The sequence below is a fragment of the Oncorhynchus gorbuscha genome, linkage group LG12 (genome assembly GCF_021184085.1).
Source record: "Oncorhynchus gorbuscha isolate QuinsamMale2020 ecotype Even-year linkage group LG12, OgorEven_v1.0, whole genome shotgun sequence".
NCBI lineage: Eukaryota > Metazoa > Chordata > Actinopteri > Salmoniformes > Salmonidae > Oncorhynchus > Oncorhynchus gorbuscha.
Genome location: NC_060184.1, coordinates 62946876 through 62969097, shown reverse-complemented (window position 1 = coordinate 62969097; position 22222 = coordinate 62946876). Strand labels below are relative to the sequence as shown.

Genomic DNA, 22222 nt, shown 5'->3' with positions numbered 1-22222 from the left:
GGGCACTAGCGGCGAATTTGCCAATCTTGGTGTTCTCTGGCAAATGCCAAATGTCCTGCACGGTGTTGTGCTGTAAGCACAACCCCCAGCTGTGAACGTTGGGCCCTCATACCACCCTTATGGAGTCTGTTTCTGACCGTTTGAGCAGACACATGCACATTTTTGGCCTGCTGGAGGTCATTTTGCAGGGCTCTGGCAGTGTTCCTCCTGCTCCTCCTTGCACAAAGGCGGAGGTAGCGGTCCTGCTGCTGGGTTGTTGCCCTCCTACGGCCTCCTCCACGTCTCCTGATGTACTGGCCTGTCTCCTGGTAGCGCCTCCATGCTCTGGACACTACGCTGACAGACACAGCAAACCTTCTTGCCACAGCTCGCATTGATGTGCCATCCTGGATGAGCTGCACTACCTGAGCCACTTGTGTGGGTTGTAGACTCCGTCTCATGCTACCACTAGAGTGAAAGCACCTCCAGCATTCAAAAGTGACCAAAACATCAGCCAGGAATCATAGGAACTGAGAAGTGGTCTGTGGTCACCACCTGCAGAACCACTCCTTTATTGGGGGTGTCTTGCTAATTGCCTATAATTTTCACCTGTTGTCTATTCCATTTGCACAACAGCATGTGAAATTTATTGTCAATCAGTGTTGCTTCCTAAGTGGACAGTTTGATTTCACAGAAGTGTGAATGACTTGGAGTTACATTGTGTTGTTTAAGTCTTCCCTTTATTTTTTTGAGCAGTGTACATATGAGATGAGTAATGCGAGATATGTAAACATTCTTAAAGTGGCTAGTGTTCCATTTATTAAAGTGGCTAATGATATCAAGTGTGTAGGTAGGCAGCCGCCTCCCTGTGCTAGTGATGGCTGTTTAACAGTCTAATGGCCTTGAGATATAAGCGGTTTTCAATCTCTCGGTCCCAGCTTTGATGCACCTGTACTGACCTCGGCTTCTGGATGGAAGTGGGGTGAATAGGCAGTGGCTCGGGTGGTTATTGTCCTTGATGATCTTTTTTGGCTTCCTGTGATCGGGTGTTGTAGGTGTCCTGTGGAGGGCAGGTAGTTTCCCAGGTGAAAGCAGGTAGAATCCAGGTGAAAGCTATGATCCCTTATTGATATCACTTGTTAAATCCACTTCAAATCAGTGTAGATGAAGGGGAGGAGACAGGTTAAAAAAAATATTTTTAAGCCTTGAGACAATTGAGACATGGATTGTGTATGTGTGCCATTCAGAGGGTGAATGGGCAAGACGAAATATTTGAACAAGGTATGGTGGTAGGTGATAGGCGCATCGGATTGAGTGTGTCAAGAACTGGCGCACCGGATTGAGTGTGTCAAGAAGTGCCATGCTGCTGGGTTTTTCACCCTCAACAGTTTCCTGTGTGTTTCAAGAATGGTCCACCACCAAAAGGACATCCAGCCAACTTGACACTACTGTGGGAAGCATTGGAGTCAACATGGGCCAGCACCCCTGTAGAATGGTTTTGACACCTTGTAGAGACCATGCCCCTAAGAATTGGGCTGTTCTGAGGGCAAAAGGGTGTGCAACTCAATGTTAGGAAGGTGTTCCTAATGTATTGTACACTCAGTGTAGATTGGGTATGTAAATATTTCATGTTGTAAAGTAAATAAGTAGTGTGTAATATGTATGCTGTGCATGTTTGTATCTGCTTCTTGTATTTGAATTCACACTGCTTTGCAAGCTTGCCCTCTACTTTGTCCCTAGTGGGATAATTAAAAGTGTTATTCAATTGAAATTATACTGAACCTCGTCCATGTGCTTGGCCTTCAATTTCTTACTCTCCCCATATTTTGCAGAATAGATTTTACGCCACATTGCACTGCAAGAAAATTAGACAACATATTCAACTATTATGTGATTGAATAGGGTCGATAGATAGTGAAGAAGAGTCTTACTGCCTCCGGATATAAAGTATCCTTACTTGTTTTTGGCCAGCTTATATAATAGCTTGTTGACATAGCCAATGCAGTAGAGAGAAGAGGCATCCAGGTTCCACAGGATCTTCATTAGGATCTCAGGTGGCAGTCTAATAGAACACAAATTACAATAAGGCTGGGTCAAAAAAAGGCATGAACTGGACACTTGCTAGTTGTCTCCTTGCCTAATAAATATACTTTTATACCAATACTTGATATAGTCTAAAACAGCAATGCAAAATTGTCAAAGTTTTCCATACAACCCAGAATATTTAATATTTAATAACATTACATTGGAACTTACTCTACCGGTTTGTCCTTCAGCCGCTTGAAATTTGAGACAAAATATCCACAGGAAAGTATTGCTCACCCAACATTTAGAGCGCCGGTACTGCCGTTTAAATGTATATAACCTGGCACATGCTCAAAACCATGTAAACACATGCAGACTTCGGTGAAATGCATGCGCCGCCTGTACTTCTGTCGTGTGCATGTGCCTTTGGTCAGGAGCAAACAAATCTTGATTATCACAGAGAGATGCGTTTTCATGTCGGGTTAATAACACTTTCCTGTGGATATTTTGTAAAAAAATTCCACCAAAACCACAGACAATCGGCAAAGTAGGTTCAAATGAAGTTTATTCAACATTCTGACTTGTAAAGGGACTGTTTTGAATTTTAGGGAAATGAGTCAGTAATCATTTGAATGCATCACCACGTTTCGTACCTAGCGGTCTCCAAGTCCACACAGCCAAACACATTGTACTCAGGATACTTACAGCTAACACATGAATACAAACACAGACTGGATATATTTGTCAACTGTTTATGAACACCATTTTGAAGAATTAAATAAAATACTGTATAAAATAAATGTATTCTAATTTCAATTCTGGGACTTGGAGACAGTAGCAACTCTGCCCTTTCTCTCTGCAGATTACAGAACAGGACATGGATCATAGGAAACAGGTGGAGGTGCATTCTTGTCATACCTGCAACCAATCAGAGCATGCAAACAATTCATTCAAATGGACTAAAGCTCACACTTCCAAATCACATGATGATTACTGTAATGCACGAAGCACCTACACTCTGTTACACATTAATTAAGTGTCAAAGTAGTTTGATAGCTACTGTAACAAATGATGGAGAAGATGGCGTGAACAGAATGTGGATCTTGAATCGGATAGCGGTGGAAGTGAGGAAGAAAGGACTTTTGTACAAAATAATGGTAAAAGAAGCTAAATTGAAGGGGGAAAGGAAACTAGTGTTGATAATAACCCATTATAGATCTGGTACGTCTACATTCTCTGGGAGTATTGGTGCCAAAACGTGGTGGCTCCTTTGAAAATATGAAAGCTCTCAGTAAAGTAAAGTTGGTGAAGATCACAAAAATGGTTTTTTTTTGTTGGGTCTCAGGCAAGTTTGTGATTATGATGTGTCATGTTTTGAGCTACAGAAAAGGGCACCTGTCAAGGGAGTAATTTCTGGAGTCTTGAAAGAAAATTGACATTGATGTACTGAAGAATATTCTTGGAAGTGGTCAATGAACATAGGATGAATTGTTTGGTTAATGGCAGGAAAGAGAAGAGTTCATCTGCTCTTGTGTTTTTGATGTGGAGTCCCACCTGACCCCAGTGAACTATGTCCTATCCAATCAGAGCTTTTATATCCAGGTCTTTGCAATGTCGTCGTTTTAAAATGTTTGGACATGTAGAAAGTGTCCCCAGTAAGAAGAAGCCCGAGAAGTGAGAAAGATCACTTTGAAGGGGTTTCCGAATGTGTAGCAGAAGATAACAGTCAAGGAGTAAGGTGTTGTAACTGTAGTGGAGAACATGTGGCGACATTCTTGGAATACCTGAATAGGGTGAAAGAGACTGAGGTTGCCAAACTCAGGGCAGTTGAGTCTAATATGCAGAGGCGGTCAAAAGGGTAGAAAGAATGAGTATCTGAAGTTCTGGTGGTAGTGAATAACGAGCAAGACCCAAAAATTATTCATGTGAAGAAAGTGGACTGTGTCTCTTTTATCGTGATGAATCAATTGCAGCTGAAATATTTCTGCATTAAAAGGTTTCACATCTGAGGAAAGGATGGTCATTGCTCACATCAACACCATTATCCCAGAAACCCTAGACCCACTCCAATTTGCTTACCGCCAAAACAGATCCACAGATGATGCCATCTTTATTGCACTCCACACTGCCCTTTCCCACCTGGACAAAAGGATCACCTACGTGACAATGCTATTCATTGACTACAGCTCCTTGTTCAAAAACATAGTACCCTCAAAGCTCATTACTAAGCTAAGGATCCTGGGACTAAACACCTCCCTCTGCAACTGGATCCTGGATTTCCTGATGGGGCGCCCCCAGGTGGTGAGGGTAGACAGCAACAAATCTGCCACTCTGATCCTCAACACTGGAGCCTCTCAGGGGTGCGTGTTCATGCCCCTTCTGTACTCCCTGTTCACCCACGACTGCGTGGCCAGGTAAGACTCCAACACCATCATTAAGTTTGCAGTGGTAGGCCTGAACACCGACAACGAGACAGCCTATAAGAAGGAGGTCAGAGACCTGGCTGGGTGATGCCAGAATAACAACCTATCCCTCAACGTAACCAAGACTAAGGAGGTGATTGTGGACTACAGGAAAAGGAGGACCGAGCATGCCCCCATTCTCATCGACGGGGCTGTAATGGAGCAGGTTGAGAGCTTCAAGTTCCATTGTGTCCACATCACCAACAAACTAGAGTGGTCCAAACACACCAAGACAATCGCAGAGAGGGCACAACAAAGCCTATTCCCCCTCAGGAAACTAAAAAGATTTGTCATGGGTCCTGAGATCCTCAAAAGGTTCTACAGCTGCAACATCAAGAGCATTCTGACTGGTTGCATCACTGCCTGGTACGGATACTGCTCAGCCTCCGATCGCAAGGGACTACAGAGGGAAGTGCGTAGGGCCAGGACATCATCGGGGCTAAGCTGCCTGCCATCCAGGACCTCTATACCAGGCGATGTCAGAGGAAGGACATAAAAATTGTCAAAGACCCCCACGCACCCTAGTCATAGACTGTTCTCTCTATTACCGGAGCACCAAGTCTAGGACTAAAAGGCTTCAACGGGTTAAGCCATAAGACTCCTGAACAGGTAATTAAATGTCTACCTGGACAATTTGCATTGTATCCCCCCCCCCCCAACCCCTCTTTACACTGCTGCTACTCTCGGTTTACCATATATGCACAGTCACTTTAATTAAACATTCATGTACATACTATCTCAATTAGCCCGTCTAACTGGTGCCCCCACACATTGGCTACCCAAACTATCTGCATTGTTGTTGGAGGAAAATATAGTTGAAATGACTAATTATGTATACATTCCAATCAGAACGGACTAGTCCAAATGCTAATATGTACTGTACACATATGATTTTTCTCTCTTGCTCCCATTCCCAATTGTATATAATATAGTCAGGAGTTTAGTAACAATGAAGGTCTGTTCCTTTGTACAAATGAATGAACTATCGCCAGATGGCAGGGACGGACTATCTCCAGACTGTCTAGAATGCTGATTTACAGTGACTGACCTTGGCTTTAGGAGAGGAGGGAAGGCTCGAGAACTATAGGGCCTCTACCGTTGTCATGAAGAGATAGAACATTTAGGAAACGCTGACGTCATTTTCAGTTTATAACTTGTGGTAAAATGTGTATGTAACCAGTACTCTCTTGTAATAAACGCTGTTACCTGACTTTTAAGACTGGTCTCGATCTATTTCATGCATAATTAATGAATTTACAACTCATTAATGAAATAGAGAGAGTGCGAATTTGGTTTTGGAATTCCTCTAACAATTGTGTCCCGCCACCCACCAACCCCTCTTTTACGCTACTGCTTCTCTCTGCTTATCATATATGCATAGTCACTTTAACCATACCTACCGTTGAAGTCGGAAGTTTACATACACCTTAGTTAAATACATTTAAACTCAGTTTTTCCACAATTCCTGACATTTAATCAGAGTAAAAATGCCCTGTCTTAGGTCAGCTAGGATCACCACTTTATTTGAAGAGTGTGAAATGTCAGAATAATAGTAGAGAATGATTTCTTTCAGCTTTGATTTCTTTCATCACATTCCCAGTGGGTCAGAAGTTTACCTACACTCAATTAGTATTTGGTAGCATTGCCTTTAAATTGTTTAAATTTGGTCAAATGTTTCAGGTAGCCTTCCACAAGCTTCCCACAATAAGTTGAGTGAATTTTGGCCCATTCCTCCTGACAGAGCTGGTGTAACGGAGTTAGGTTTGTAGGCCTCCTTGCACGCACATGCTTTTTCAGTTCTGCCCACAAATGTTCTATAGGACTGAGGTCAGGGCTTTGTGATGGCCACTCCAATACCTTGACTTGTTGTCCTTAAGCCATTTTGCCACAACTTTGGAAGTATGCTTGGGGTCATTGTCCATTTGGAAGACCCATTTGTTACCAAGCTTTAACTTCCTGACTGATGTCTTGAGATGTTGCTGATGCAGCCGGTTGGGATATTGTTCTTCTGCTTGCAAGCCTCTGCCTTTTTCCTCCAAACATAACGATGGTCATTATGGCCAAACTATTTTTGTTTCATCAGACCAGAGTACATTTCCTTTCAGGTTATGTCGATATAGGTCTCGTTTTACTGTGGATATAGATCATTTGTACCTGTTTCCTCCAGCATCTTCACAAGGTCCTTTGCTGTTGTTCTGGGATTGATTTTTGCACTTCGCACCATTTGCACGTTCATCTCTAGGACACAGAACGCTTCTCCTTCCTGAGCGGTATGATGGCTGCGTGGTCCCATGGGGTTCATACTTGCGTACTATTGTTTGTGCAGATGAACGTGGTACCTTCAGGCATTTGGAAATTGCTCCCATGCATGAACCAGACTTCTGGAGATCAATTTTCTTCTGAGGTCTTGGCTGAGTTCTTTTGATTTTCCCATGATGTCAAGCAAAGATGCATTGATTCTGAAGGTAGGCCTTGAAATACATCCACAGGTACACCTCCGATTGACTCAAATGATGTCAATTAGCCTAATCAGAAGCTTCAAAAGCCATGACATCATTTTCTGAAATGTTCCAAGCTTTTTAAAGGGACAGTCAACTTAGTGTATGTAAACTTCTGACCCACTGGAATTGTGATACAGTGAATTATAAGTTAAATAATCTGTCTGTCAACAATTGTTGGGAAAATACTTGTGTCATGCATAAAGTGCATGTCCTAACCGACTTGCCAAAACTACAGTTTGTTAACAAGACATTTGTGGAGTGGTTGAAAAACGAGTTTTAATGAATCCAACCTAAGTGTATGTAAACTTCTGACTTCAATTGTACATACTACCTCAATTAGCCCGACTAACCGGTGACTGTATACAGCCTCACTACTGTTATAGCCTCGCTTCTGTTATTATTCACTGTCTTTTTACTGTTGTTTTTATTACTTACTTATCTATTGTTCACTTATTACCCATTTTTTACTTAAAAATTGCACTGTTGGTTAGGGCCTGTAAGTAAGCATAGACTACCAGTACCTGTGTACAGTGAATGCTGCTGAGGGGATGTTGGCTCATAATGGCTGGAACAGAGCAAATGGAATGGAAACCATGTGTTTGGTGTATTTGATTCCATTCCACCTATTCCGCTCCCGCCATTACCCCGAGCCCGTCCTCCCCAGTTAAGGTGCCACCAAACTCCTGTGTCAGCAACCCACTTACTGCTCTATGTGGTTCTGGGTGCAGCCAGCTGGCCTGGCAGCATGTCTAGTAGACCTTGGTAGCAGAGAGGTGAGTCTCTTTGTTGGTACCCTGCTTGGTACTGGACAGCTGGGTACAGTGGCCTTTTTCTGTGTCAGTGGCACACGTTTTGCATTGTTGGTAGCCAAGCATCTAGAAAGACATAGATGTAAGACATTTAGCTAGTTAACCAGCTAACTAACTAGCAAACTAGACAACTAGTAACTAGCTAGCTTTACATTAGTTATATGCATAATGCACCACAAGTAAGTTAGCTAGAAAGCAAACTGACAAAAAAAGTCAACAAGGGTGTTTCTCTGTAACTAGCTAACGTTAGCTAGCTACCTAAACGAACTGCAATTAACTACAGTGCTACGTTAGTAAGTTAGCTAGCTAAGGTAGTCTGAGCAGCGCTTGTTGACACTCGGTCCACGCTATACCCACCTTTGAGGGCTCGTGCCCGGGGATTTTGTGGTCATGATTTTCTTATTTTAGGACGTCTGCACTTCTTTTCGCCTGTAGGTCCTCTACCCTCGGTTGGCGGTGCCTTCATCCAAGCCCTCTCTGAAACTGCGGAAAAGTTGTCTAGCTTCGTCCAGTAGTCATGGTTACAGATAGGCTGCACGCATAGACACAGGAATTAGAATACTAGAATGGCTTTAGCCTTTTTATGGTTCTACAAATGTCAGCCATGTTGGTCAGGTAGATGGTCACACATGGTTTGCTGGCGCTGAGATATTGTGTAAAACAATAAATGTGAAGAATGTATCTTCACTGTATGTGTGTTAGCTAGCTAGCCAGACAGTTATAGAGGAATGATTCCATTAATGTTTCAAATGAACTGCTAATATTCCAACATTACATTCAAACAATGCAGTCAATCCACAACCATACACTGGCTGAAATCAGTTGATGATAGGACAAGTTGTTAATGCATCAAGTACTGAATATTGTATCATATAATAGCACTCACAGCTTTCCAAGAAAACAAAATCTGAGACATTGATGGTCTGTTTCCATATATTTTAGAGGCTATTTATGCAGCATATTTGTATAAAACCCAAATAAACTGTATTTATAATTATATGACAATATTTTAGGTTGACTATAATTCCATGACAATTTCTGATACATCACATGCCTTACTTTTATTTTTGTGCATAAGTAAAAGCAGGAAATGCATCACCTATGCCTCTACCATTCCTTCCAATTAGACTGTTTTTGGATTTCTCCCTGACCAAGATGGCTGCCATTTTCAACACCATTAAGGAGCTTACAGGGTTTATGACAAACCCCTCTAGTAATTTAATAGGATCTCTATTGTGGCATGTCTAAAGTTTTGAACACACTGCCTCCTAGGGGTTTGGCATTTCTTGACCTGCAGACAAATATGTTTTGAGTACAGTATACTGCCATTCATTTGGTATAAGTCTATAGCGAATCCCATTCCAAAATCTTCAAAAAATTACCCAGAGTGCCACTGAACTATAGAGGCATACGTTTATTAAGTACGGTTTATAAATTATATTCATCCATCCTCAACAATAGGCTAATTACATTTTTGGAGGACCAAAACATTATGGCAGAAGAACAAAATGGTTTTGGTAAATCCAGAGCCTGTATAGATCATATCTTCTCGGTCTCTACAATAATCAGTAACAGATTACATGAAGAGAAGCCTACTTTTGCATGTTTCATTGATTTCCAGAAAGCATTTTGATTTTGTAAATAGGGATCTTATAGCCTATAGTTTGTTAAAGACAGGGGTTGATGAGAAATTTTATCAAGCAATCCAGTCTCTTTACAAAGTACAAATGGCTTGTGTGCGTGTTAATGAATACCGTACAGATAAATATTGGAGTAAGATATGATGATGAAATGCTAAGTATCCTTTTATATGCTGATGATAATATTTTGATGGCAGAAACAGAACAAGAACTGTAGAACATGTTATTATGTGCAGTCAATTGGTGTAAAAGATGGAGACTCACGATTAACCAGACAAAAACACGGATAATGCATTTAGAAAACCAGCTACTAAGATAAGTGTTTTTCAGTATTGTTTTGGTGGAGACATTTTGGAGTTTACTAGCATTTATAAATATTTGCGTCTTTTTATTGATTAACATATGACCTTTCTATACGCCAACATCTGCCCTGGCCGACGCAGCAAGTAGAGCTCTTGGGGGAGTTATGGGAAAAACTAAACCACTCAAAGATATAGGTTATGCCTCGTATTCCAAACTGTGTCAGACATGAGTGTGTCCTGTTCTGGACTATTCAGCAGGAGTGTGGGGTGCTAAGAGGTGTTTTAAAAACAAACATGTCCATAACAGAGCAGTACGTTACTTTTTAGGTGTCCACAAGTTTGCACCTATACTTGCAATAACAGGGGACATGGGCTGGGAACCCTGTGAGGTGAGATGGAAGGTGTGAATGGTGAGACTTTGGAATAGACTGTTGAATATGCCAACTGCCAGAATAGCTAGTAAAGTTTTTCAATGGGATCTATCCATAGGGCAAGCCTGAGAAACGGAAATGTCTGACCTTTGTCAACAGTCTGACTGTGAACATCTGTATGGAAACCAAATTAAGGGAGACATAGATATGATTTTTTTTAAACTGTTGATGCAATATAAAAAAAGAATGGGTGGAGGAGATGAATCATAAACCCAAATAGATAACTTTTTGTTTGATGAAGGGTGAATTTGTGTGTGAGAGATATATTACGTATAACCTACCTAAAAACAAGATATCGCTATGTGCACAGGTAAGATGAGGGATATTGCCTCTGCGTATTGAAACAGATAAGATCAGGGATATTGGCTCTGCGTATTGAAACAGGTAAGATCAGAGATATTGTTTCTGCTTATTGAAACAGGTAAGAGCAGAGATATTGCCCCTTCATATTAAAACAGGTAAGATCAGGGATATTGTCTCTGCGTATTGAAACAGGTAAGATCAGGGATATTGTCTCTGCTTATTGAAACAGGTAAGATCAGGGATGTTGTCTCTGCGTATTGAAACAGGTAAGATCAGAGATATTGTCTCTGCATATTAAAATAGGTAAGATCAGGGATATTGTCTATGCGTATTGAAACAGGTAAGATCAGAGATATTGCCCCTGCATATTAAAATAGGTAAGATCAGGGATATTGTTTCTGCTTATTGAAACAGGTAAGATCAGGGATATTGTCTCTGCTTATTGAAACAGGTAAGATCAGAGATATTGCCCCTGCATATTAAAATAGGTAAGGTAAGATCAGAGATATTGCCCCTGATAGGTAAGATCAGGGATATTGTCTCTGCTTATTGAAACAGGTAAGATCAGGGATACTGTCTCTGCTTATTGAAACAGGTAAGATCAGGGATATTGTCTCTGCTTATTGAAACAGGTAAGATCAGGGATAATGTCTCTGCTTATTGAAACAGGTAAGATCAGGGATATTGTCTCTGCGTATTGAAACAGGTAAGATCAGAGATATTCCCCCTTCATATTAAAATAGGTAAGATCAGGGATATTGTCTCTGCGTATTGAAACAGGTAAGATCAGGGATATTGTCTCTGCTTATTGAAACAGGTAAGATCAGAGATATTGCCCCTGCATATTAAAATAGGTAAGATCAGGGATATTGTCTCTGCTTATTGAAACAGGTAAGATCAGGGATACTGTCTCTGCTTATTGAAACAGGTAAGATCAGGGATATTGTCTCTGCTTATTGAAACAGGTAAGATCAGGGATAATGTCTCTGCTTATTGAAACAGGTAAGATCAGGGATATTGTCTCTGCGTATTGAAACAGGTAAGATCAGAGATATTCCCCCTTCATATTAAAATAGGTAAGATCAGGGATATTGTCTCTGCGTATTGAAACAGGTAAGATCAGGGATATTGTCTCTGCTTATTGAAACAGGTAAGATCAGAGATATTGTTTCTGCTTATTGAAACAGGTAAGAGCAGAGATATTCCCCCTTCATATTAAAATAGGTAAGATCAGGGATATTGTCTCTGCGTATTGAAACAGGTAAGATCAGGGATATTGTCTCTGATTATTGAAACAGGTAAGATCAGGGATATTGTCTCTGATTATTGAAACAGGTAAGATCAGGGATATTGTCTCTGCATATTAAAATAGGTAAGATCAGGGTGTTTTGATGCAGGAGGGACTGGTGCACTTCACAAAATAGATGGCATCATGAGGACGGAAAATTATGTGGATATATTAAAGCAACATCTCAAGACATCAGTTAAAGCTTGGTTGCAAATGGGTCTTTCAAATGGACAATGACCCCAAGCATACTTCCAAAGTTGTGGCAAAATGGCTTGAGGACCACAAAGTCAAGGTATCGGAGTGGCCATCACAAAGCCCTGACCTCAATCCTATAGAACATTTGTGGGTAGAACTGAAAAAGCATGTGCGAGCAAGAAGGCCTACAAACCTGACTCAGTTACACAAGCTCTGTCAGGAGGAATGGGCCAAAATTCACCCAACTTGTTGTGGGAAGCTTGTGGAAGGCTCCCCGAAATGTTTGACCTTAGTTAAACAATTTAAAGGCAATGCTACCAAATACTAATTGAGTGTATAAACCTCTGACCCACTGGGTATGTGAGGAAAGAAATAAAAGCTGAAATGATACATTCTCACTCCTATTATTCTGACATTTCACATTCTTAAAATAAAGAGGCGATCTTACATTTTTACTAGGATGAAATGTCAGGAATTGTGAAAAACTGAGTTTAAATGTATTTGGCTAAGGCGTATGTAAACTTCCGCCATCAACTGTATAATTTTGAAACAATTACAGAGAATAGCTACTTGGTTGCATTCTCTCAAGTGGTAAAGTGGGAGGCACACACACACGCACACGCACACGCACACGCACACACACTTCTGGGTCAACATGAGATTGAGAATTTGTGTGTTTTAAACAACCTGCAGCTGTCTCCAACTCAGCCAATTCACTGTGAGAGTACACACACAAAGGAAAGATCTGAAAGAGTGGTCAGGGAGGAGGGAGTGGGGGAGAGAGACGAAGAGAGGGAGATAAAACAGCTGGTGAACAAATGTGTACAAGTGCCGAGATTCATATCCATCCATACCCCATGCCTTATAGTTTAGTTTTGATGAGGGATTCCTACAGATATTAGGGAGAGATAGATAACAATAGAGAGTGTGAAAGAGAGGGGATGGGGGGGGGGTTGTGGCTAGGCCCTATTGGAAACAGTTCACTTTTTAAATGAAAGCAAAGCAAGCAACCTCCAGTGCAGGCCAGGGATGTGTATCTCTCAAGGTTAACAATATAGCACTCAGCGGGTAAGCTAGGTGTCAAAGGTCAAACTACTGCAGAGGAACCTGGGAAATGAATCTTATTTTTCTACGGTGTCTCATTGATGTGGGGTTCAGAAGGGCGAAGCAACACAATGGAAACCTTATCTCTTTTTCCTTTGTTTTTCCTTTGAGGATGCTTTTGGACTCACAGGTTTAAATGGAACCTCTTTGGCCTCGTTGGACAGGCGCACACACACACACATACGCCTTGTTCTCTCTAATGCACTGCACATGGTATTTGGCATCTCTGGAGGATAGAGTAGTGAGGTACTCTGTAGAGTGGTAGGTATATTTCCTTATATGCTCTGATCTACAGACACATATATATCCAAATAGAGCTAAGGTAACTAGAGGAATGAACAAATGAACATCCATTCATCTTTGCCACAGCAGCACTCATCATAACTATCACAACCCTGATTGCTTAATCAACGCCTATCTCATCAAATCCCTCCACCAGGGGAAATCCCACCACCACCATGGTTTCTAATCTTTCTGGATTTACTAAGCCGAATGCGTTCTAAATTATGCCTATAGATAAACAATGGCAGCCAGCCACCAGCAGCAAAACTGACTGACTGATGCTAAGTCTCTTTTCATTAGAGCAGATGTCTGTGCTCTCAGACAGACATGCCAGCACACGGCGAAGGGTCGGGATCCCCCTAGCACTGGGAGCTGGTCTGCTCTGCTAGCTGTCACTGCAGATAGCTGTAACATCCCCCTACTGCCAGTCCCTTCGCCTCATTACAGAGCCTTGGTCCATGGCGGGCCCCTCTCAGAGCAGAGGCAGCCTCTGGTAATGGGAGTACCAGCCCCCCCCCCATTTCCCCATGCCTCTGCTTGACATTTGATGTCTGTTGCTCTAGCTTGGTGTCCTTCTGCAGGCCTGCGGGTCGGTCTTAGCCCTGGAGTGTCTGATGGCTTGCTCCTGCATGGGTTGTCACTCACTGACACTGTGATGTTTGTCAAATGAAGTGGGAAGGAGGGAAGAGGGGAGTAAGAAAGGGAAGGGTGGAGCGTGCATGTTGGGTAGCTGTAATTAAGATGTCTATATAGCTACAAGCGCATAATAATGTTTGGTGTTTTACTACTGCAAGGCAAGTGCATCACTAGATAATGTGACATGGATAACTGGTGGATGTTAACTGTTTAATGTCATTCTGTGTTATCTAAGGATATATGGTTTCATTCCAACACAGATTAACAAAATACAGTGTGATAGGCTATTTGTTGAATTGTATACCGTGGATGTTTGGCCTATCACTGCTATATATACTGTGTACTGTATGTAGACAATTGCTTCCACACATATTATCAGTCAGGAGATTTGTACTACACCCAGGCTACACTGTTGAACATGTTTATTCCCTTCATGAGAGTTTGAATAGTGGTTGGATGAGCGGTTGTAAAAGCACAGATGTTTCAATGTAAAGGAGCATGCATGTGGAATATAAAATAAGGCTTCCAGTGTGTTGATGGTTCTGATGTCAAGAGATGTCAGATTTCGTCTGGCGTTTCAAAATGTTCTATGATGTCATTACGGATGGGTGGATCAGGGTGGATGGATGCACAGATCAATTTAAATGAATGAATAAATAAATGGATGAACAGATTAATAGATGGACAGATGCCAATGCCAAATGGATAGATAGATGAAATTCCAACACAACCTCCGGTCAGAAAATCTAGTTTTAATTGCATTTAAAATATGGATGACAAACCTAACAGAACCTTAATGATACACCTACCACCCCCTCTCACTTCTCTGGGATAATCAGTGGAGTCAAATGTATCATGGTATATGAATCTGAACTCCTTGCATAATCTGGCCAATTAGCAAAGTTTAGAGCGAGTGGAGTGACAGCTCATTACGAAGTGTAAGTGAAAGTTCAGCAGTTCTGAGGAAGTTCTCAGATCCGTCAGAGACAAGGAGCCATGATAGGGACCCTTCCACAGAGTTCTTCAGAGGTATTATGATGTGTTTGGGCAGGGCTGGACAGAGATGGTAGGAGTGGGCTAAGGTGAAGTGTACAGGATGTATACTAATACATTGTATATAGGGTCCAGAGTTTTCCTGGTCCGGGGTGGGAAAACCCTTGGCCATTGGAGAGGGGGATTCTATGTATTAACTGTTTTAAGCCAAATTAATAAATACAATTAATCACACATGTTGCTGTACTTCACATTTTTTATGGGAGACGCATAAATGGAACTGAATCCCGACCTCAGCCCTCCAGCTAATATAAGCAATAGTATCAGATATGCACAATATCAATATTAATATATAGCATAACTATTAAATAAATGTAAAGTTGCAAAGGAATAGCTTGCTGAAATTCCACCACTGCTATACTCCCACTGCTTTAATTAATGAAACAACCTAGTGACAAGGAAAGACTGCAAAGGTGCTGCTCACTTCCACGTAATGATTTTGCCTTAGAAACACAAGCATTTGTAATAAAAACAACAGGATATTATGGTAGTTTGAAAATTGTCCTCATTAGTCTAACACAAATTCACCATGCACCTGTGGTGAGAAGAAAAAAAGAGCTGACGGTACCACCTTTATACCGCTGGGTGTCGCACAAGTATCTATGTGGCTCCTGTAAAACTGCCAGTTTTGAGCTCAAATTAGTGACATACATATCCAATTATAGGAACAGCGCAAAAAGCAATGATATCCGCTGTTCTGCCACTTTCATCTCTGATTAAGCGCGCGAGAAGAGAAGGGGGGATGGCGGGGTATAAATTGCGGGTGCAGATTGGGAGGCGGCCATGAACTTCGCTGTCCCGGGAGGACCACTGATGTGCAGTCTCACAACATTCAACTGGTTATGTAAACAAGCGAATCAATCAATACGTGTGCTTATTCTACTGTTCTAGCCTACTAGTGAGTGAGGTGCCCTTATACGCAGTGCCTACGACATTACTACTGGACTTGTACTTCAATAAAAAAGGATGGGCGTAAGTCGCCTTTGAAAGGGAAACGAGGGGCGATCCCCTTTCAGCGCAGGATGCGAGCCAACCGCTCAGTTCACTCTGCACGCTGCTTCCTATGCGGAATTGAGAGACTGACTCCACGCTATGGATAGGCCTATTACAGGTAACGTCCAGACGTCTTTTCGGGAAAACATATATTTGGGTTTTTGATAGTGTAAAGGAGTAAGCTAGTATAAGAGTGACCAAATTAAACTCGAGGGGAAGAAAAATGTAATAAATAATTGCTCACAATGATTTTTTTTAGGATTTCCAAATTGCATGAGTATTTAACGTTAATTTAATAATGGGAGGTGATACATCTGACTAATATTTACTAATTTGAAAACTATAGCCTAAATTAAATAGCCTATATTTGACGCACTTACTAGATAGGCTATCTTAGAATTCCGTGCGTATTACGCACGAGTTTTTGTATAGTTCCATGGATCCCAATTAATCATTTCTAGCACTCATTTTAGTATATCTTAAACACCTAATAGTCTATCATACATCAATTGATATTTGTTTCTTAAATCACCAGGAAACACCACCACACCGTCTGTTTGAAGACCAGCCTAATATCAACTGAGACGCACAGGACGAAGGGGGTGTGAGAAAGATAGAGCGTGTCTGTGCGTGTGCTAAAAGTGTGCGCGTGTGTCAAAGTGTGTGTGTTAGAGAGAGAGAGCGAGAGAGAGAGAGAGAGAAGGGGAAAGAGAGAGAGGAAAGGAGTAAGGTTGGTCCAGGTGATCGCGTCCTATCAAACCTCCAAGGAGCTGCGGTGTAGGATCATTGTGCACAGGAAGGATCAGAGTTCCGACCAGACCATGGTGGTGTCAGCCCGCTGCCCGGGCCCCCGTGCCATGCTGGCACTCAGCCTCTTTATGGGATACGGCGTGGTGCTCTGCGTCGCCGGACAGAATGACACGGAACCCATCGTACTAGAGGGGAAATGCCTGGTGGTCTGCGACTCCAACCCTTCCTCGGACAGCGGGGTGACCTCTTCGCTCGGGATATCCGTCCGGTCCGCGGGCGCCAAGGTGGCTTTCTCTGCTGTGCGCGGAACGAATCACGAGCCCTCCGACATGAGCAACACGTCTATGACCATCTACTTTGACCAGGTCAGCCGTCCCGGGAATTTGCATATGCAAATATTGTCCCTAACTGGACAGATACTTATTTTGGAGATTGATAATATGTTTAATATATATTTTTTCTGATGCGGCGTACAGAATAATGTTTTAATGCAAATGTGTTATGATAACTTGACCTGGGTTGCGTTTATGCGTTGGGAGATGTCTTTCTCTCAAAAACTTGAGAGCAGTTTTGGGGAGCCTCTGCAAGAAAATGTTGCAGTATGATAACGGGAACATTGTGATCGTTGCGCGTAATTACCCCAAATATGCATAAAAGCTGCAGCTTGATGCAAATGTTGTGATTTGAAAATACGTAGGCTATTGTACTTATAGTCTGTCTTGTGTAGGTTTAAGGGACGCACAAGCACTGCGGCGCAACAATAGATGTGACTGCTGCTGTAAATGCTCCAACCATCAAGTGGAGTATTTTTACGCCCAGCTGGTGCGCTGGAGCATTATGGACAGTATTATGTTAATTGATGCCCCCCCCCCCTCTCCGACAAACTAACGTGTATAGATTGAAATCAATGATTCGACCACTACGTTTGTCGACTTCAACAAAAAACATTTATTGTCCAATTGGAAAACTGAAAGTGACAGGCGAGCAACATTGGGTAATGTGCGTCGCGCCTTTACAGGACCGCTCTATTACGCAGTGTGTAAGTGCTTGGTAATTTGGCTAGTTTAACCCTTGCGGTGTCTCAGTCTGTTATATGGTGACTCTGGGTTCTGCACGTGCGTTATCTTGTCGCTTTGTGTTGCAGGCTTTAGTGAACATCGGCAACCATTTCGATCTCAAAGCAAGTGTCTTCCAGGCGCCAAGGAGGGGCATATACAGCTTCGGCTTTCATGTGGTCAAGGTTTACAACAGACAAACCATACAGGTAAGACCAATGGTCAACATTTGCTTTACTATGATCGCTATTCAAGGTTTTCTGATGGTTGGCCTAGTTGGGCTATAGTGTATTATTGTAGGCTATGCCACGGGGAAGCCATCCCAAATGGGTACATTATTTGTCATAATTAGAGTAGGCCAACCGTACGATGTAACAGGTCTGAATTCTGCGCGTGCTGTTTCCGTTACCCCAGGTCAACCTGATGCAGAACGACTACCCAGTCATATCAGCTTTCGCCGGTGACCAGGACGTTACGCGGGAGGCCGCGAGCAACGGCGTTCTTCTGCAACTGGAGCGCGAGGACCGGGTATATCTGAAGCTGGAACGGGGCACACTCATGGGCGGATGGAAATATTCCACTTTCTCAGGCTTCCTAGTGTTTCCACTATAATTTAATATGCGATCACGGAAATCGCAAACGTGACTCCTCTACGGTTGAGGAACGATAAAGACAAAAATGTGCTCTTTTATTTGAACTAAACTGTCAGAGGAGGAGGAAGAAGACAGACATATGTGTACATGCACACACTATACAGTATATATTTAATTCAAACATGAACGTTTCCTTGGAGTTCATACATCCAAATCCATCGACCAAACCCAATCTGGATAACCGAATCGATCGCTCCGTGATGTATAGGCTACCACTTGTCGATTATTTGGATTTTATCACTTGGGAATCAATTAACTTTTGTCAACAGACAGACGAGTCAGTGTACCTCTGTGTACCCGGACTACTGAACAGATGAGAAGAAGGTTATATGAATCGAAGAACTAAAAGTCCCGAGCTAGTCTACATGTATCTTCCAATGCTCTATTTTGTGTTTGTATAGCCTTTGGCATAGAACTAGGGTTTCCGTCAAGTGAGGTGTGTGGAATTATAACGGACGTCCAAGAGAAGAAGAGTGCTTTCACGCCCAAAGCATTTTTTTGCACGAACGGAAGAATGTTTTTGTTTTGTGCTGTCTATGGTGTTCCATTTTGGATGCTGAACATATTGAAAACAAGCCAACTGTAGGCTGCCTAACTATCCAGAGATGACATGAAAAGAGAAAAAAGGCAACATATTTCAGCCAATGGAGACATCTATAGAAACTCTTTTACAAAAAACATTTATCGAATTTATAAAGTACATATTCACATTATGGTGTGTTCTACTCTACATTTCGAATCTGCGTAGCTTTGACTGATTTAGTGTCCAGTGACGTTGCTCACAAATGTACATTGTGAAAATAACAACAGAAAAAATCCCTATATATGATGTCCCGCCTAATAAAAAATATTGTATTGTATACGCGTATCTATTCACTTTTATTCTATACCATTTTGAGCTTGCAAATAAAACAAGTTCGAAAAGACATCAGGTCTGAAGTAAGTTAATATATTTACGTTCAAAGTCAAAGTAATCGTGACAGAATAAAGTACTGGACAGCGAACGTCCTTCTCAGACCTGTAGCTCACTATAGATTGGCGCTGTCCATGGTTCTCATCTAGCAGCCGCTTGAACTGAATGCAATGCTATGCTCGTCACGACACACTGAAGCCCACACCAAACCCCATTCAACTCTCGTTGTTGAAAATAGTAAATAGATCGCTATCAACTTTTCATGTTTCTTTATTCTAAGATCAAAGCAGACAAATAACATGACAATACAATAGCATATTGACATGTTCAAAAACGCTCTATTTTGATGTGAGTAGTGATAGTTATTCACATACTGTAATTATCTTAGCCAAATAATTATGCAATGTAGAAACAATGAGATATTGTTTTGGGCCTGCTGTAGAAAAACAACCCTCTAGCACGCACACACACGAACACACACACACACACACACACACACACACACACACACACACACACACACACACACACACACACACACACACACACACACACACACACACACACACACACACACACACACACACACACACACACACACACACACACACACACACACACACACACACACACACACACACACACAGAGATCAAGGTTGTTTTTCAGCCACGATGTACAGGGATACATTCCTATTACATCTTCACAGTTGAACAATCAATAGTGGATCAATGAAGCCTACTCTATTTCTAGAGCTTTGATTTAATCAAGATACTGCATGGATATGGGAGCATCACAAATGTTCAGATATGTCATGTGCTAAACGATGCTATCAAAGATGTACCCCAAACAAGTCCACATAATTAAACATGCATTGTGGTACATAGAAACCAAGGAAACAGGAACTGAAGGATATGTAAATGTCTGGTCTATTTCCTGTGTGTGTGTGTGTGTGTGTGTGTGTGTGTGTGTGTGTGTGTGTGTGTGTGTGTGTGTGTGTGTGTGTGTGTGTGTGTGTGTGTGTGTGTGTGTGTGTGTGTGTGTGTGTGTGTGTGTGTGTGTGTGTGTGTGATAGCAAGTATATTAATAGATGCTATAACTAATGGTGCCTACATGCTGTATATAGGTCTATACCATGCAGGTCTGATTGCCATTCGTTCTTTGATCTAGGTTAAAAGGGAACAAAATAAAACAAACATTGATATAGATTGAAGATATTGGCCATGAATGAAACAGATAGTAGAACAAAGGGAATTGGTGTGGTGTAGTTAAAGTGTAGCCTAATAAGAAAATAAGGGAGATGGTAAGTACACCTATACCTGTCACTGTTGGTTTCCTCTGGGCTGCATGGCCAGGTGCAGTGTAGTTTTCAGCAAGGCTGGGATGTGGATCAATGGAATACTTACGTTTTTTGCATTGGAGACTAGGTCTCTGTCTGATTACGAGACTACTGATTACGAGACCAAACCCACTTTTTTGACTGTTGCTACAAGATATTAAACAAGTCAAGGGTTGTTTTGAATTGTTATAAAATTAGTACATTGTTTTAAACAGCTAAAAGTTGTGTTGATGCTATCAGGCATCTATTGTATTATAAACTGTAGATTGTGATGCTTTATCTGATCTCATAAATTTACATTGAGAACAGTGAAACACCATTTTGATAATGATGTAGGTGGGCACTGCACTGTAAGCCAAGCAGTCATGACAACAGCAAGATGGCTGACTTTAGGAGGTGGAAAATGTGATTGGTTGAGATCTACTCTGCTCAAGAGAATGCTGAAATGTTCTTATGCAGACATCATTTCTAGACTTGTCAATACAATATTGATTGAAGTTCATTAGCTCACCAAGATCTCCTAACTATGGATACTTTATATTCAGCTATCAACAATGGCACAAAATACTGAGATTGTATAGCCTATTATTTAGAAAATCTTCTAAAATTGAATGTCCAAAAAATCCAAGATGGCAGCAGGATTGGCCATGGCAGTGGAACCGAGCTGGCAACTGCCTAGCGGATTAGTGTCTTAACTAGTTCAATCCAGTTTTTATATTCAACATGCCACACACTAGGAAGGTTTCAATTGACCCAGATTTATTAGACAAAAGCAAAGTCGCAAACAAATAAATAATTGTGACATGTGTAATGCAAGCAGCAGCTGTAGGAGAAAGGTTCTAAAGATCAACAACATTTTTATCTGTTACAAAGCGGTGCATTTTTATTTTGTCAAACTTTCTTTATAGCAGTCAAATGATGATGGAAACAAGTGTTTTTCGAATAATGATGATTGCCGCTCATTTTGAAGGTACGCAGTGCATGTGATGACATTAAGTAACTACAATACTCCACATTTCATTCTGAATGCTTACTGATTTCTAAATCTATTTTTCAACTATAAAACGTAATGTTCCTTTGCGGGACAAGGATTATCTGGTCTTTCAAGAATGCCTGGATTGCTTTGCCTGGTTTTTCTGGTTGGCTGGATGCGAGATTCGCCATCCAATTATTTCAGATCTAACGGAATGCAAGTTTCACAATGGCGCTGACTGTGGCAGTTATTATAATTATTAGAGTATGGCAAATAGAAGTAAATTCTTGCATTCTGTCCATGCTGGCTTTTGTGGGCTACCTGAGACATGAAACAGGTGAGAGGGCATACAGCCTGTCACCAATTTATTGAGGCGCAGTTTTCCAAAATGTCATTCCACACTAGGTTTTTAGCAAAACATGATTTATTTTTATGTTCGATGTCATTACGTCCAGCTGTTATTATCGAGACAAGACAGTTCAACGGAAAAGCACTGGACAAGTTAATGGAAACGTAGCTAGTGTGTGAAGGCAACAGG

The 22222-nt window shown here is 41.6% G+C and overlaps 2 protein-coding genes across 3 annotated transcripts in view; one reads left to right on the top strand and one right to left on the bottom strand.

The window, feature by feature from the left end:
- Nucleotides 1-8309, bottom strand: part of fbxo15 (F-box protein 15) — a 31128-nt gene extending 22819 nt beyond the window's left edge. For both annotated transcript variants that reach the window (XM_046292562.1, XM_046292561.1), the window contains exons 1-4: nucleotides 8134-8309; nucleotides 7672-7842; nucleotides 1937-2041; nucleotides 1762-1834 (exon numbers count right to left, since the gene is read on the bottom strand). In XM_046292562.1, coding sequence (XP_046148518.1) covers nucleotides 1762-1834; nucleotides 1937-2041; nucleotides 7672-7842; nucleotides 8134-8168 — 384 coding nt within the window. In that variant the 5' untranslated portion in view covers nucleotides 8169-8309. The remainder of the gene's footprint in view (nucleotides 1-1761; nucleotides 1835-1936; nucleotides 2042-7671; nucleotides 7843-8133) is intronic.
- A 7483-nt stretch (nucleotides 8310-15792) lies between these two features.
- On the top strand, nucleotides 15793-19321 carry LOC123990216 (cerebellin-2-like). The gene is made up of 4 exons (XM_046290789.1): nucleotides 15793-16121; nucleotides 16539-17118; nucleotides 17898-18017; nucleotides 18223-19321. The coding sequence occupies exons 2-4, from the start codon at nucleotides 16825-16827 to the stop codon at nucleotides 18418-18420; spliced, it is 612 nt and encodes a 203-aa protein (XP_046146745.1). The 5' UTR covers nucleotides 15793-16121; nucleotides 16539-16824; the 3' UTR covers nucleotides 18421-19321.
- Nucleotides 19322-22222: the final 2901 nt, after the last annotated feature.

What these genes read in the sequence shown, in the direction of transcription:
- LOC123990216 (XM_046290789.1), top strand. Translation starts at nt 16,825, where the DNA reads ATGGTGGTGTCAGCCCGCTGCCCGGGCCCCCGTGCCATGCTGGCACTC. An exon ending in TGACCATCTACTTTGACCAG is followed by an intron (nt 17,119 to 17,897) that starts GTCAGCCGTCCC and finishes TTTGTGTTGCAG; the next exon opens with GCTTTAGTGAACATCGGCAA. An exon ending in ACAACAGACAAACCATACAG is followed by an intron (nt 18,018 to 18,222) that starts GTAAGACCAATG and finishes CCGTTACCCCAG; the next exon opens with GTCAACCTGATGCAGAACGA.